At 39.8% G+C, this 18054-nt stretch overlaps 1 protein-coding gene across 1 annotated transcript in view; it reads left to right on the top strand.

Moving 5' to 3' along the window:
- Nucleotides 1-18054, top strand: part of LOC130181839 (contactin-associated protein-like 4) — a 64115-nt gene that overhangs the window by 24370 nt on the left and 21691 nt on the right. The window contains exons 4-10 of the mRNA XM_056396294.1: nt 2048-2195; nt 4628-4831; nt 13237-13412; nt 13553-13699; nt 15342-15609; nt 16392-16538; nt 16699-16870. Coding sequence (XP_056252269.1) covers nt 2048-2195; nt 4628-4831; nt 13237-13412; nt 13553-13699; nt 15342-15609; nt 16392-16538; nt 16699-16870 — 1262 coding nt within the window. The remainder of the gene's footprint in view (nt 1-2047; nt 2196-4627; nt 4832-13236; nt 13413-13552; nt 13700-15341; nt 15610-16391; nt 16539-16698; nt 16871-18054) is intronic.

Genomic DNA, 18054 nt, shown 5'->3' with positions numbered 1-18054 from the left:
TTTATGTCTGCTACAAAGGATGTGAAAGTGCAGATGTTGTTGGAAGTATATACTCTTCTAACCATGGGATATAGCATCGTTATGTGTCAATGGAGGTAAAGGGATTGGAAGTACATAACAGATTTCCCAGTAGGACAGGCGAAGTCGCAGATTCTGTTAATGAGCGTCATCCTGAAATGCAAATATGGGCTCTGTGAGAACAGCTACGAACTGGCTGTAGAAAGTGTCAGTGTGAAGTTTGAGGTTATAGATATTGGCTTTATTTACCTTTACTGATCCCTATTTTTTCTCATGCAAGTGATGTAGAAGATGCCACATATTTCTGTGCACCATCCACAGTTTTGCAGCATTTCAATCAGAATGTGATGACAGTTTGCTGAAGTTGCCAGCACTGTCAGTCAAACCTGATGAAACCACCTCCACACAGTGAAATAAAGCAGAGTAGTTGACTATTTTTGACTCATACACTCCTAATAATGAATAATATGATATTTCTAAACTTTAATTTTGCTTTAAGCGGAGGCAACACAGCATCCCAATTTTCTCTTTAGTATAAGACTTATTTGTACCATTGATTCCTGTGTCATTACTGTCCTTTGTGGAGCAGTTCATACTTTTGACAGAGTAGGTTAATAAAAGTGATCGGTGCAACAGAGCTATTAAGCCACAGTAGCTTCTCTATTTTGGACTCTTTGCTTCTCCGTTCCTTCAGAGATCAGAACTCAAGACAGTTTGCTCTCGGTCAGCGGCGCCAAGGCTTGTGTCAAAGTTCACAAAAGTTGAACCTATGTGGAACATTTGCCTCCTCAAGCTGATCTAATTGTGGTGAATCCCTTCGAGTGAACTGAAAGTTTAGCTTTTTTTTAAATCCTGGTGTGTCCAGGCCTTCAGAAAGTTTCTTAGATAATTAGGTCAGACAAACCTGGTATTTCTTGTTTCTTTGGTGCACTGTAAGAAAGAGTTCTGTCATATCATGTCTGACATTCTGCTTTATTCTAAGACTCTCTCTCGAACCTACAAGGATTTAATACCTCAACTCAGGTCGTATTTCAAAAGCCAGAGCCAAAAATATATGAGGCAGTGTTCTCCTCAGCAGGATGCAGTCATTAGTGGAGGTTAGGACAGGCTCAGCTGTTCAAAGCTGTCAGAACATGTGCAACACAGAATTGTAGCCTATGGTTCAGATGATTCAGAAGAAGGGTCACAGTATCACACAGGGATGCAAATATTCACATGTGCATAAACTCTCTATGCAACAACAGCCCCAAGGAAATCTAACTTATAAATCGAACCTAATAATAAGAGGTCAGAGGTCAGGGTCGGCTACAGCACAGCAGGCTGGAGCTAGTAGCTAAGTAAACGTCCTCCCTCCGAAGAAGGACATCAGTCACTAAGCCATACTTCAGCCCCTGTCCTTCCTAACGGTGCTGAAATTCTGGTCTTTAATTGTAGATTGAGTTTATTTGCATCTCAATTAAAAGCATAATCAAACAAAATTTTATTTATTTATGTAACACTATTTTACTTCTATGTCACTGCGAAAAGAAGCAGAGCTACCTGAAACCAATAGAGACTAAAAGTAGAGAAAATGTATATGGTTTATATAGAAAGTTGATCAAAGGGCTTAAGATCAAGTCCAACCAGAAAGAGTGTGAGGTTAATAAATGTTGTTCTCCACGGACCAAGTGTTTACCAAAAGGTTTACTACGTATTAAGCTACAGCTAATGCTTCACAAATCTAATTTTCTACCTGATTGAGAAACCATTCACTAGGAGCATGGCCCTATCTCCACAATATTCCCTTCATTAAGAGGAAAACCAAACGCATCACTTCCCACAGAAGCCTTGGGGATTGCAGTTCAACTTCAATGAACAGATGAAAGAACACGTTCACGCATTTAGTCGTAAGCTTGACTACAATAAAGATCCAGAGGGAGAAATTTCACCGTTATCTTTGCAGTGCTATTTCACAAGCTAATGATGGACAGATGCATGGATGGGAAGCCAGAAAATGAGGTAACTCTCTGCTGCTGATGTGTTTTCCCAGGCCTTTCCAGGCAACAGTAATGCAGACAGTGTGGTTCAGCACAAGCTCCAGCATCCAGTGATTGCTCGCTATGTCCGCCTCCTCCCCCTGGACTGGAATCCCAATGGTCGCATCGGACTCAGACTGGAGACCTATGGATGTCCTTACAGTCAGTTCTGTCTTTTTTTTTTTTTTTTTAAATCTCCCACTTACAGGCATAAACTGAAAACATGACGGTGGAAGTACAAAAATACAGATTTTTTTTTGTTTTAGCAATAAGCATTTTAGCAGAGATGCAATTAGCCCACTGTTCTTTTTTGTTTTGTTTTGTTTTTCAGTGGCCATTATGGTTGACCCTGTCTTATATTTTATGTTTCAAATTCAATATCTAAAGACGTCTTGAATTTCCCGTAATTATAAGAACAAATTCAAGTTTTATTTGGTGCAGATTAAATTAGCCTATGTCTATTTCCTTGTCAGTAATAATTTTTGTTTTGTCGTATATCCCACGACAATGCCAATTTCCACTGTTTAATGTTTATGTTAAACAGTTTAGATGCTTCCAGGATTTCATAATTAGTCACGCACCACTGATGATACATCATGGCATTTCCATAATTTAAGATGGCATTCACGTTACTTTAGTTTAATGAATCAATTTGTCTTCTCTCATCCACCCATATCGTTTGGCATTTTTATCAGCTCTCATGGCTGACACAAACAAGAGGAGGGTGATGTGCAGCATTACTGGGTTACATTACAGCTCCTCCTTTCAATTCTTTATCTTCTCTGGCCTTCTGGTTTAGCGAGGGGTGTAACATATTGTAATGTTATTATTTATTCACAAAATATGTCTCCATCATTTCCATTTTTTTGCATCCTCTATTCAGCAACATTGAAGCTTTTTCACCTCAACCAAGTGTGAGAAGTTTTTCTGCAACAGTTTTTTTTTTTTTTTTGCTTGTTTTTACTTTTAAACTTGAGGCACTACACACGCCACAGGTAAAACAATTAAATTCAATTAGTATGGAAATATCTCACATTTAAAAGAGGAATAACAGAAGTTATGACATTTGTAAACAACAACAGTTCAATACATGAAAATATTATTATGAAAATACATTGTTTTTATAACCTTTGTGCAAGAATCAATTATCTCTGACAGAGTGCTTGGCACAAAAGTGTGTGTTTGCCTGTAGATTCAGTTTGATTTAACGGTTGCTTTCAGCTCAGGGAAATGAATAAATTTGCCTCTGAGGATGTTGGCAACACTTCCTCGTTTCAGCCAAAAGGTGATGGAAAAGAGAGAAAAAAAAACCACAAAAAACTTCTGGACTTTGACTTTTGAATAATTAAAATTTGGGGTTTGTGCTGTTTCCTGCGTCACTGTCAGCACTAAAGGTCCAAACACACTGAATGAAATAATTGATGCATCACAGCTGACATTTCTAATTTGATGCTTCAATAGCGACACTGTAGGTGGCAGATTTTTAGTGTGAGCACAGCAACTCACTCGCCACCAAGATGGGCGATGGTAGTGGATCCTGAAAGATGCTCCATAGTCTGTAATTTGCTTCTCATATTCAGACACCAGCTTAAAGACCAGCTTCTCTATAGACTGTCTGCATTTAGTGTCCAGTCACTCACTCACTTTACTTTCTACTAAGAAACCCAATTTGGTTCTTGGCTCTGGATGGAAATTAGATAAAGAATCCAAACTTCAAACTGCAGACTACACAGATGTTTGGTCATTTTTTATTACCAGAATAACAAACTAGATGATGATGCAGACAAATAAAGATAATGCAATTCAAAAACTAAGACATACAGTACATTAGAGTCCACATTTTTAAATGAAAGTTAAAATCTCAGAAACTTTTTTAGATAATCAAAAGGATGTTTATGGAAACTGATATTATTGAATTATGTCTTTATGAAAATAAGATCCATGATCCATGAGGGTAGTCCCAGCACCAAATAATGTACAGAGTTAATGTTTTCTAGTGCTGGTAAATTTAATTTAAGTTTAATAGAAAGACAGGTCTACATTGTTACACGTTAGCTGTTGAATTACAGTCTTTTCAGAGCTTCTGCACTATCCACATTTGCCTTTTACCTCTCTTAATGTCTCTGTGTTGATTTAAAGTTCTATCCAAAGGTTGTATCTATAAATCAATGTGTTCAGCACTGGAGGAAACTGTGAATTGTGTGTATTGTTCAAAACTAATACTTGACAGATATTTGATTTTAAGTTGTGTTCTTATCGTTTCTCTTTCATCAGTCATCAAGACATTTCCCACAGTCCCTGCACAAATCTGTGTGTACGAACATTTGTTATCATCTTCCTAAAATTATTTAATGTGAATTTTTTTTTTCAGTCAGTCTTTGGTATCTTCTCTCAGTAGTTTAACTTTGTTTGCACCAAAAGTAAACTCTTCTTCTTTATTACAATAAATCTTTTCTGTCTTTTGTGCCATAAACCAAACTAACAGCAATTTTGAAAAGTCATTTAATTGAAAAGTCTACAAACAGGATGTTTAAGAACTGTTTTGACTTTGCATTTAAAGTTTAAGTAACATGTGGTTTTCTTGTCTTTGTCAGACTCTGACGTAGTGAGCTTCGATGGCCACAGCAGCCTCCTGTACAGGCTGAGACCCAGGCCGAGGCAGGTGACCAGGGAAAGCATCTCTCTGAAATTTAAAACCCTGAGGAACTTTGGGACGCTGCTTCATGCAGAGGGACAAAGCGAGCACAGCCTCACCCTGGAGCTAGAGAAAGGAAAGCTTATCCTTGTCCTCCGCAAAGGTAAAGTGATTAATTCCCCGTACAGACCATGTCATGATTGCTCAAAGTCGTACTGGCGCTGCGTTACATTATAAAACAGGTCTGATTTTTAATTAAACAAGCTAAGTTAACTTTATTTACTTTCAAATGTCAAACACTTTTCTGGTGATGCAAATAACTCTGTCATTGTTGCAATAGAAGTCATAACACCCATTTCTGCAGACTGACTCTTTATTGACAAAGCATTTACTGTTTGTGATAACATGCATTTCATGTTCTGACTAGTCTGAGGTTGTGTGCTGGGCAATATGTCTCAATAAGCTACGGGGTGGTTGTTTTACTGCTCTTCCAGCAATTCAGGTAGACCGTTAAGTAGCATGGTGTTTGCTGACTACTAGTTTCTGATCTTATGCTGATGCTATCTACTGTGCTGTGTTTGCTGAGAATTAAAGGGGTATTCCACTGCTTTTACGCATCATGTTCAGGTGACTTGTCATGAGGAGTCAGCACTCCTCAGGCTTGTTGTATAATTTCTCTCTACCGCTGAGCGAGCTTTCCAAAGTCTGACAAAAGACCCCTGATGGGTTATTGCCTTCAGGGTTATCTCCGCCTACATTATATACAGGGGGTGTGGGGTTTCAGAGATATTGGCATGTAGGAGGATTGAATTAAAGGCACAATTCAGCGGTATTATGGGAGGTTTATGATCCAGTGTTTTTGATGGTTGACCCATACTGGAGACTAAAAGTCAGAATATCTGCTGATCACTCTTTCTTGCAGTTCCCGAACTTTATGGAAGTGAATACTGAATAATTTTTTGTGGCTGAGTTCATCTTCTGTTGGATGTTGCATATTTTTCCAGCTGCTGATTAATGTAGTGGTGAAATACTTAATATTCAGATAGGAATTAGAGAGATTTGCAGTCATGTGTCATCTTGCTTTACTATTATTGCTTTCAGTTGCATCTAAATTGCTGAGCTTGTGTTCTGTGGTTGATGCTCCTTCTACTTCTATTACTTCTATTACGTTCTATTTATCCATCTCATTTCACTAAACAGTAAATTCTCTTTGTGGTCTGAGGTGTGCAGCAGGACAGCAGCCATACTGATGGCCAGTTCCTGGTCTACACAGTAGTATAAATGGCTTTGAAATCTGTATCTTGCCATTCTGAGTTTGATGCTGGAGCCTAAACTCTTGCCATGCTGGTCCTCTCCCCGGTTCATTTGCAGCTGTTGTCACGGTTGTTGCTGCCTTTTCTGGCCTCTGCTCTCTTTCTTCTCCTGCTGTTCTACTTCTATGGCTCTATATTTCAATTTTATTACCATCCTTTGAATGTGTCATTACATTTCTCTTCTTGCCTGTCTGCTTATGTTTTGTTTTCATACTGAGTTATTTATTTATGTATATATTTTTATACTCTTTATTTGTTAAGTTGCATTCCCTTGCAGTAGTTATTTCTGAGAAAAGAACAAAAGGAAACTTTATGATGGCCACTGTATATATCCTCCCCACCCCCATCCAAAAAAACAAAAAATAATTAAATAAACAGGTTAATTTAGGACAACAAATAAATACATAAATAAATAAATAAAATGAAAAGAAAAACTAAAGGTAACTGAAATAGGTTTAGCTCATTTAAAAACTCTTTCTCTCTCCCTTTTCTTCCCTTTTTTATCCTTCTTTCTCCCCTCTTCCACTCTTTCTTCTCCTTCCTTCTCTTCCCCCTCCTTCCCTTTTCCCCCTCCCCCTTTATTCATTTTCTTTCTAATAATATTATTTTTGTATAATATTCGTTTTCTGGTTCCTCTTCCATCTCATATCACCTGAGTTAATTGTCTCTTCCTGCGGTGCCTTCTTGTCATGGGAAATATAAAAACTATATCATTATTGTCATGAGCTTTGTATATCTGCCTTGAGCACATTGCAGAAGATCATGTCATGAGACATCAAATTATATGTTTGCGTTTCTGTGAGCAGGATTTAATAATACATACATTTGGCACATGCCCATGAATCTGCCTGTCCTTTGTGCAAATTGTATGTTCAATGATTCAACCAGCTAATTTCCTATTTTGTAAATGTCAGATGGGTTTTCATATGTACAAACAAATTCTACTGCCTGACTGTGTGGAAGTAAAAGAAACCTCAGCCTGAACAAAACACGTACAGTTGATGATTGACAGTGATTCCTCTGCATGATGGAGCTCTCTGCAACAACAGTACGATGCTGTTGAGTGAAAAGAAAATGTCATATTTTAAGTTAGCAAGCACACCCACCACTATGTATTCTTTCACTTTCTGTAAACATTTATTAAAGAAACTCAGAAGCACCAAAGTTGGACCTTTAAGAATTTAGATTTAAATTTGGTGCAACTCGACAAAATGATTGCTACACAGCAGCTTTTGATCACACGTTGGTAAGTGTGTGTTGCATGTGTGTCTATATGATTAAGAAACCCCAAAGAAGAGGGTGCCACATGAGGCTGGAAAAAAGTAAAGCTTGAACTTTTAATTCATTACTGACAGTTATGAAAGTCACACCATCTTGAAAGAGTGACAACAAGGTTCATTGTGCAGCATCATCTCTGTCTTTGCTGTTACACAGAAATCCGACTTTGTCGTGGGCTGCTCAGGTTGGGGGAGTTGTCACTTCGCTCAGCTCATGTTTATTCGTTATCACAATGCACTTAATCCGTCCCCCCCGACACAGATTAGGTGCATTCAATTTATTGCGGTGCTGACTTAACATGATGCATGCTGGACTTAAAACAAATGCTGGTTAGAAACTTTGCCCAACTGTCATCAACGCTGCAGAACGTCACCATGTCACACGACATTAAAATCTCGCAGCTGTGAGGCGGCGGCTGGGAACCACCTCTGTAACAACACAGCTTTGCTCTGATTGGCTTAAGGCTTCACTGACTCGCATGACGTGTTCTAAGTTTTTATTCTAAGACCTTCAGATCTGTTATCTCTCATTCTTACCTCTTCTAACCCCTCTGCAATATGCCACACGTTTCTTTACTCTGATGTGTTTTCTCAGCACATGGGAGAAGTTTGCCTTGAGGCCTTTCTGACAGAAAGCTTTTCTAACCAACTAGTTTTGTTTCCTTAACCGAAACCAAACTGTGACTGAAAACTGAAAATAAAAGTAAACAAAAAGAGAAAATAATAAGTTAACAGGGTCAAAAAGTCAAATGGCACATGAACCCAAGTCTCCTGGAAGAAAGTCCTATGTTTGACCCATTCATCCTCTGAAATTAGACCTTGTCAGTTTTTACAGAATTTTCTGCCAAAAAGTGTTTCTGGCTTTCTGCCAGAAAACCCTGAAGGCTAACTTCTCACTGAGCTGTTTCTTCACAGCCCGTAACTCGTTCCTTGCACATTGATGGATTTGGGGTATTGAAGTGTCAAGTTCAGCTACTCCGCTTCATCCCTTATATAGAGCACATATGAATAAACATCAAATTGTGTCCTACATTTGTCCAAGATGCCAAATTACTTGTAACTGATCACTGGTAAGAGCAGGCCTATTTTTGCATCAAGCTCTCATAGAGGAGTTTGTTTTTGTAACCATAACCAACCAATGAAACAGTCAACTATGATGACGTTTTAACATTAAAAATTTCACAGATAAAGAGAAGAAAGGACATGTAAATTTCTTCAGAAGAGTTGACCACAGTGTAGCGTCCCATGAGCAGTTTTGTTGCTCTGCTGCATTGCTTTTCGCTAATTCCAAGTCATTGTGCATCTTTAAACCTTAAAAAGTTTAACTTTTAAAACAAAGGTAGTTAACTGATTTGCACCTTTACTTGCATTAGATTCCCATTAGTGTGTACGAGTCTGCCGCCCCACCCCCCACCATAACAACCCATTATGAGGGTTTTGTTCCCTTGTGTAGACTAAGCAGCTTCAGCAGCACTTAACAGAAGACACTTAGTTCCACTCTGTTTGCCAGGAGCTGTCCAAACTGTTTGAATGAATACACTGGCTTATTAAAATGCATGCACTCTCTCCAAAAGCATCCCATTTGCTCGTTACTATATATTCATCAAAATGTCAGTTTATAGTTCTGTAGCTCACTGGTTCATAATTAAGATGAGTTCTTATTTTACCCCTAGAATATTTTGTTAAAGTAAATATACCAGGGGTCAATATTCAGTAATCCTCTGCGCTCAGGTTGAGCTTTTGCAAGGTGAAGTATGAAGTCGGTGTCAGACAGGTAGACAGGATAAAACTAGGGGGATTTTTTTCGTAAAAGATAAAAAAAGCAGTCCTGATATAAATTATGTATAATGACACACAGGTGAAGTCCTTGCACTGCAGTTTGCTAAAGTACGGAGTTGCCTCGCTGACATTCATGCATATGTTACACTCTGCTTAAGCTTAATTTCAAGATTAAAAACTAATCTCAAATGGGAAATTTCTTTGCACAAGGCAGAATACAGTTCATACAGGTGTTCATATATGCATACAAGACAGATCAAAATGAAGACACAGAAAAAATGAACCAGGTAATTCAACTCGTGGGATGGTGAGGTCATCGCTTTCATTTCTGCGCAGGTTTACAGCAAGCAGAGTAAATTTGAAAGACGGATCACTCCGTGAGGTTAACTGATGACCTGCAGGAAAGGGCTCAGGTTTATCCCAGAGGAGCTGACAGCCGCTGCCTGTGAAGCTCAGAGTTTCATGTAGAAGCTGTTGAAATAGAGAAGATTGATTTGTGGTCGTATTAAAACTGCATGGGCTGGAGGCTCAGTTCCTGCTGGAGCCTCCATCACATAGTAACTGACTATAAGACAGAGCATCAGAACACCAGAAGTATGTCATAAGCACTGGTTTGGTCTTTCTCTGTTTTATTTTATTTTGGTTTTGGTATTTGGTTAGCACTGTCTCTTCACAGCAAGAAAGTTCTGGGTTCGAACCTGCAGGGGCTTTTTCTGTGTGAAGTTTGTTATTCCTCTGAGTACTGTGGTTTCTCCATGAATGGTTGTTTGTCTCCATATGTCAGCCCTGTGATAGACTGATGACATGTCTCATGTGGGTAATCTTTCACCCAATGTCAGCGGGGATTGACTCCAGATCCCCCACAAACAGGATCGCTAATGGATGGATGGTTATTTCTCGATAGAAAAACAAGATTTTTTTTTTTTGCCCTCAAATATATAAATAATCAAATTTTCCAGGTGAAAAATATTTAAATTATTCCTGTCATGTAGCTGTTTTCCCTGTCTACTGTAGATGGGAAAACAGATGCCTGTTGGACGCAGACGATGACTCATTCTGGATACAGTCTGTCAGCTCAGTTGTCACAGTGAGTGGTGGGCCGTGCGCTGTGTTCAATACTGCAGTATTGACTTGCCCTGTTATTCTACTCTATCCATAGTGATTTATAGGAAGGTCTCTCAGTTATGCTCAGTCTGACAGGGTTGTAAATCAACAGCTTAGCCTTCATCCAAGAAGCAACATGCTCATGTCAGGCAGAGCCAGTTGTGCTTAATTTTACAGCCTGCAGCTGACTCATTGCGGGAGCACAGAGGTGATGTTTGACTCACAATGGCAAACTGATTAGCTGCGTAACCTGTGAGGCTCGAACGGTCCCGCATTCAGGTGCTTGTTCTATGTCTCAAAGAAATCCGAGTGACTTCTTCAAACACATGTCACATCAAACTTTAATTTCCTGGTGGAGTTGTTGTGATGTATATGTTTAGAGACTGCTGATTGGTACTGAAGCTTGAAAGTTGCTGATTGTGTTGATGGACAATCGCGGCCACAACAAGGAACAGGAAAAAAAATTACAGGAAAGAAACAAAGTCTGCGTTTTTCTAACAGCATCACAGAGGCAGTTTTTTTGACAGTTTGACAACTTGTATACGATGATGGAAAATTTAAATTTGACTAAAATCTGCATCATCAAAGGGCTTGCGTAAGGAAAAACTAAATCTAAAAACTTTTTCTCTCATTTCTTTTATTTGACCTGGCTTTTTAAACATCTTGAAATTTACAAGATTTCAGAAACGTCCTCCTGGAGCACTTGTTGTGAACAGGTTCCGAGGTTACACGCTACACCTGTGTTGACTGATTGTGTGTGCCGTCTCAGTCATTTAAGCTGAACAGAATAAAATAAAAATGCTGACACAATTACAGCAGTCTGTCATCTGATAAGACCTGTCAATGTCTTCCGACAAAATTAGATTTAGAGTCGCGGCGAAGAGCTGTAATTCAGAAGCAGACAGAAGATGATTAGGTGATATTGCCTTGGGGAGCTGTCTGCAATGATCTAACACACGAGCCCACACTGTAAAAAGTAAAAAGGATATGAGAAACTTTTAGCAGCTCCTCAGGTCATAAAGCAGGAGAAGTTCAGACAGTTCCTTGAAGAAAGCTGAATGAATCCTGAGGATACTCACAAAAAATTAAGATGACCTCGGTGAACAATTGGTGATTCTGGAGTTTTGTGAAGCACTAAAGAGATGGAGGGCACTTACAGAACAAACCCTAACCTTATTAACCTTGTAGATAATGGATTGTCTATGCTAGTAAAGCTAACAGGGATTTAAACAAAAGCATACATCTGTATCTGTAGGGTATAAAATAATCTGTGCCTTACTACAACCACCCTGTTTTTATAACCTTGTTCTTCTTCAATATTTCAAGGTGCCCTGTTATAAGCCAAAGTCATGTTTACATTCAGCTTTTCTCACCAGAAACACACAATCCTGGAGGTCCAACAAATAAATAAAACATTTGAAAAGTTGATTGCCTGAGCACATTGAAACCTGACGTGTTTACTAATTACCAGTCTTGTTCTTCCCTGCCTTTGTTGGCACATTGTTGCACAGTACTGCCCCCTACAGATCAGAAGAATAGTGTGAAACCATTATCAGGACTATGTATTGCATCACAGCCACAGAGTACCTTCAAGTAGCTTTGAGTATAAAGATAATACAACATCAGGCATTTTTCTGTTCACCTGACTGGTAGTGCACATTCACACCAGAAACTGATGCAGCAAAATTCACCCATGAACTCCTTGCAAAATGGTACTTGAGTTTCATGCTGTTGTGAACAGTATCATTCGTGGCAAAATGGATATGAGTAGGAAATCTCCTTTTGGCAAGATACTATAAAATGGGATGGCAATGTAAAGCTAATAGTGGTTCTCTGTCACACTTTGCAATTGGTCAACAGCATGTCAATGTTCATCAAAGTCAAACTCCACATGAATTAACTTCATGTCATCGAGAAAATTCCCTGTTCGCACTGTTTCCGTTGAAATAAATAGATTTCAGTCCAACATTTAGCATTTTTAAATGCAGTGCCCAAACCCTTATTTACTATCTGTCATATCTACTATATCTGGTTTATCCACAAGGGTGCGGGAAAGGCTTCTAACCCATGTGACTCTGAAAGAGACTGTGCTTTTGTGGTTTAAATATTAATAAAGTAAAAACATCCTGTCTTGACGATAATCTAAACATAGCGATAGGAGAGTTTAATAATGTTTCATTTGCCAGGAGCTGATGATGTGCGAAAACAAGTGGAAAACATTGTCAGTGAACATTTTTGTTGACATGTTCAGTATCAACCTTTTGCAACTCCTTATGCGTGTTTTGTCATGTTGATAAACAATGTAACACTGTATGCAAGGCATTATGTTTCTTTCAAAACATATTTGCTGCTGCAAATTCGCTGCTGATACTGAGTATCACTGATGACTAAATACACTTTACCTTAATTTCTCTGTCTCTTTCTCTCTATAAACATCAGTCTGCTGATCAATGATGATTGAGTACACGTCACTTTTTCCTCCTCTGTCTCTGTCTGTCTCCTTCCCTCTCTCTGCTTTCTCCCTCTGTTATGCCAAGTATCTGTCTGATCGATCAGTGATGATTGATGACTAAACACATTTGACTCGGGCTCTGTCTGTCTCACTTTCTCTTTCACTCATTCTCTCTTTCCCCACATAGACAACGTTGTCTCCTTTCAAACAATATCTAATTCATATTTAATGACTGACTGCATTTAGCTCCATCTTCACCTCTTTGTCTCAGCAATAACTCTGCGCTCTGCCAACACTTTAGGGAGTGCAGAACACCAGCAGTATTTCCTCTGTCGTTTCCTCTGCCTGTCTACCTCTTCCTCTACTCCCTTTAGTGTTAATTATGTGTTATCATCTACTGTGTCTGGTTCTTTCTTGGCTGTCAATGTAGATTTGGTTCTGGTTCTGAGATGTCATCCCCGCCAGAAAACTGTGACACTACTGTACCAGTTCATTTCCTTCAATCCAAAGACATCAGAGCAGAATTTGTCACCTATACTTATTTACTTTAAAAAATAAATTTTCTCCTTCAGACTCTCCTCATCTTGTCCTTTATCTACCATCACCACATCTTCATCTCTTTGTCCTCCTCCCCACATTCCAGGCAGGAGTTCTTCTCCTGACAGCCGGCATCTCGTGTCTCTGGGCAGCCTGTTAGACGACCAGCACTGGCACCAGGTCGCCGTGGAGCATCACAGCAATCACCTCAACCTCACTGTGGACAAAAGCACGCTGTGGGTGCAGATTCCACCAAGATTCACCCACTGGGACCACGACCAGGTGTGTTTGTGTGTGTGTGTGTGTGTGTGTGTGTGTGTGTGTGTAGGCGACAGAAAAACACCCACTTTCATTTTGTTTTTTTTGTTGGTTTTTTAATCTTTGTATGTATTTGTCTGTGTGCTTGTGTTTTCCCCTTACAGATGAGTGTGGGAGCAGAGCAGGGCCTCGGCTCTCTGAGGTCAGTCGGGTCGAACAGAAATTTCCACGGCTGTTTGGAAAACCTCGTTTACAACGGCGTGAACTTGGCGGACCTCGCCAAACAGAGAGACCAGCGGGTCTCTGTGAAGGTACACTGGCTCACAATGTGCTACTGAAAAGCAGGTGTGTGTTTGTGTTTGTATATTACCACATGTGCACTGTGGACACGCTAGACATAATGCCTTTTGGTGGATGCCTCAGGGATGCCTCACGTTGGATCCACTGGTGCATGTCATCTATTTGAGGGCTTGTAAAGGGAATAAGTAACATTGTGGCCTGAAATGAGCCTCATATATGTTTCAGTCCAACATGAGTCCATTAGCAACAAGTATTATAGATTTTATTTCAACAAATACATGTGAATGAACATTTAGCAACCACTGCAGAGGTGGAAGAAGAGTGTATACTTAATACTTAAGTCAAGTGTATTATAGAAGTATTATAATCAAAATACCAAAATATAGTACAGAAAGTACCAAAAATAAAAGTACAAATTATGAGAAATGGCCCATTTCAGAATAATATCTTTATATTAATTGATACTATTGGTACTGACGCATCATTATATAAGCATCATTTCAGTGTTGCAGCTGGTAAAGATGTGACTAATTTTAATTAATTAATATACTGCCAGGTAGCTTCATCTATAAAACTACATCAGAATTCATATAGAATTTAAATATTTTAAATACAGTGTGGTAGAAGTACAAAGCAGCATAAAATGGAAAGTACAATGCCGGACTAAATGTACTCTTTTCACCACTGACCATGAAAAATATAAATCTTTAACACTCACAGACATTGATTCAACAATCTAAATGACTGGACAAGGCGTTGTGCAGTATAATTTGCTGGTAACCATAGCAATAATACTTGTGTTTGACAGTGCATTAACAGATAGTTAAGTCCACCTTGCGTCCACCTTGCGTCGTGGTATGCTTCCTACTCGTCTGTCATTTTTGTCTATCAGCCTAACAGTGTATGATTGATGACACACCAGATGTTTACTGAATAAATATTGTCCTTTGCTGTTGCTTAGCTGCATCTGAAGGGTCTTTGAGGGAAATATCTCCTCACTAAAATCCGTTTTACTGTAAATGCTCATAATGAGAAGACATGTATCTCTGTCAGTGTGTTTGTGTGCATGCATGGATGTGTGCTTGTGGGTTCTGCTGAATCCCTGCGGCACTCTCCTCTTCAGTCTGCATTACTGTTTATTACTTTAACTGCCCCACAAAGAGCTTTCAGATATGATCATGTGTCTGTGTGTTGCATACGCCACTGAAAATAGAAACCCAGTATTCCCAGTAGGGAACCCGGGATGTAACGTATCACTGCCCTAGCAGTGGACTTACTGCAGTTACCACTTACGCACAGAGAAAGCCAAATGCCCCCAGTCTTTTTATCGCCATCTTATTTCTCGCTCTCTCCTCTCCACTTTTTCGCTCTTTCTGCTCGCCCGTACTTCCTCTACGACCTTAGATAGCTGTTGGGTGACATTGGTGCCTTCAGTTTGAGCTGCTGGTGCTTATTCTAAGCCTGGCCATTATCATTATGGTAATGCTCTCATGCTCTTTAAGGAGACTTGCTGATGAGATCTCTGTGCATGAGGGCACCGCCACACAGCCTTGGAAATTAATTTATATTCATACGTTATCGTGTTTTCCCTCTTTGGCTATAATAATTTCTTTCTCTCCATATCTTTTCCCCTCTCTTCTCCATCTATCTCAGGGCAATGTGACCTTTTCCTGTGCTGAACCCATTTTTGTTGCCATGACGTTCACCAGCCCCCAGAGTTTCCTCTGGTTGCTAAGGGTGACCGAACCATCATTAATGGGCATGTCAGTGGGGCTTCAGTTTCGAACCTGGAACAAGGCAGGGTTGCTGCTGACCTTTGATCTCCCAAGCCAAGGGGGTGCGGTCTGGCTGTACCTGAGCAAAGCCATGCTCCATCTTCAGGTCCACAAGCCTGGCAGGGCACCGCTGGAGCTCAGCGCAGGTCAGTCTGACCACAAGCCTCCAACTTAGACCTTAGTGTACCCATGCCAAGTGTCTCTATCTTGTGTGCAGTTAAATCTCATCATGGTCCAGATTAGCATTCACACATTCAAAGTATAGATTCAGCAAAGCTGTAACCGACTTGTGTTTTGTTTACTTGTGATTTTAGTAATGTAACCCATCATTAAGAAGAACATCTTGATTTTAATAATGAAGTTGGTCTTTGTTTTTGCAGTGGCGTTTTGCAGGAAGCTGAGCCCTCGGCACAAATCAGACAATACTCCTCATATTCATTGTCATACACAGAGATGACAGGTTTTCAAATTTGCACAAATTTCAAGAAACAAATGCTGAAATAAAAAAGCTTTTATTATTATTATTTCTAAAAGCCAGAAAAAAGGAGTGGTAATCTTCTTCAGCCAGTAGATCCGGATTCAGCCCCCTTCTGCTGCCAAACATACATCTCTGGGAAAAGTCTCTGCCAGCTCCAGCAACAGCACTGCTTTGTTGCTGAGCCCAACCTTTGACACACCTCCACATAGAGTACAACAGTCATAAAGAATTTTCCCTCCAGAGACCAATAAGTCACAACATTTATAGTACTTCTCTTAAAACCTCATCCTCGCTCTTAACATCCTACAAAATCCTGCACATATCGATTCTAGTTCCTGACCCAGGTTCACTGCAGATTTAGACAAAAAATCCTTACGAGTGATACAGCTGATATTGAATTACAGGATTAAATTAAAATCAAGATAAAGATATGTCGTTCTGTGTCCTCAGGTTCAGCTCTGAATGACGGTCAGTGGCACTCTGTGGTGCTGGTCTCCAGACGAGGACGTCTGACCATCGCAGTGGACGGGGACGAAGGAGCCACTGCTCATGCCAGTCCCTCATTTCTTATTACCACAGGTCAACTTTTCTTTGGTGGTAAGAGAGGAACGAACAAATGAACACATGCATGAATCAAGGTTTCTGTTCTTGAGACACTTTAATTGTATATGATAATATATGATATATCTGTCAGTGCAGTTGTTTTTTTCAGGTTGAAGCTTGATGTGGTGGTTTCCTCTGCGTTGTTCATGTGCAGGTTGCCCCGCTGATGTGAGCAGCCAGGAGTGCATGAACCCTTTCAAAGCTTTCCAGGGCTGCATGCGTCTGCTGACTGTGGACGGCCAAGAGATGGATTTGATCAAGGTGCAGCAGAGAATGATCGGAAACTACAGTCACCTGCAGATCGACATGTGTGGCATCATCGACAGGTCAGACCTAAACGCAGCATTTGTTTGGTGATATTTATATAAGGCGGATTGACCCAAGCAAATGCTAAATCTGCTTTTACTTTTATTTATCCAGAAGATTTTGTGTCTTAGAAGGAATTATCAGCAAAGAGGATGCGATAATGTTAAAATGTTTGATTTTGTTGTCACTCTTCCTTTGTAAATCCTGTTAATCTCCCTCTGAAGGCTCAGTGACTGGCTTCCTGTGAAATGGGGTTACATGTGGATTATTAGACAGACGTGGATTGGATACAGGGGGAATTATGGCAACAGAAAAACCTTTTCTTTTTGTTGTTGTTGTTGTTGTTGTTCTCGTCATTTAGCATCATATGAGATGGAGCTTCTTTTCGCTGTGCCACAATGTGATTTCACTTCTCTGTTTGTTTAATTGAGAGAAGCAGTGAGCCTGTATGGATTGTTATGGAGAGAAAACAGCATCCAGGAGACGCACATGCACAGACACAACATTTAGTGAGTTATTGTTCAGCGGAGACCAGAGTGAAATGAGCACAGTGAGAAAAACATTTTTTTCTCTGCCAAGTTGCCATTCTGTTCCCAGTGTTTTATCTGCTTGGCCCTGACTCGCACTGTGTCTCAGTGTGTGGGTTTGGAAAAATTCTAGGATATTATGTTTCAAAGTTACTGTAACTGGACAGAGAAAATTGGCATGTTTGAAGAAGATTTCTTATTTGCCTGGTTTGCTCTCTGCGTCTGCTGTTCTGATTGTTGTTACCAGATGATTGTTATCTTCGTTATAGTTTTTTCATTCAGGATGGCATTTCTCTTTTCATGACAGACTATTAGTTTGAGGAGTAAAACTTTGCACTACTGTGTGTGAAGCACAATTTATCAGAGTATCTCCTGGACTCGAGTCACAAACCCTGAATTTCTTATAGGAGCTATATGTAAGTTTTGCTATTGCTACGTAGCCAGCGTTAGCATTAGCAGGTGTTTACTTACCAGTCTAAAAGAAACGTTGCAAGGCCTTTACTCATCAACAGCTGTCTCCAGCGGTGAAAAGCAACACCAGACTCTTGTCTCTATCACATCTTTTCCTCTACTGAAGTTAGCATGCTAACTAGCTAGCACCGGCCCGTCTCATCACTTTCCAATAGCAACTCACTGCAGCCTCCAATCTGCCCTGAAGACATAGCGCTGCTCAGAGG

This window comes from Seriola aureovittata, chromosome 14 (assembly GCF_021018895.1).
Source record: "Seriola aureovittata isolate HTS-2021-v1 ecotype China chromosome 14, ASM2101889v1, whole genome shotgun sequence".
Taxonomy (NCBI): Eukaryota; Metazoa; Chordata; class Actinopteri; order Carangiformes; family Carangidae; genus Seriola; species Seriola aureovittata.
The sequence above is the reverse complement of the archived record's forward strand: the minus strand, read 5'-3'. Positions and strand labels throughout refer to the sequence as shown.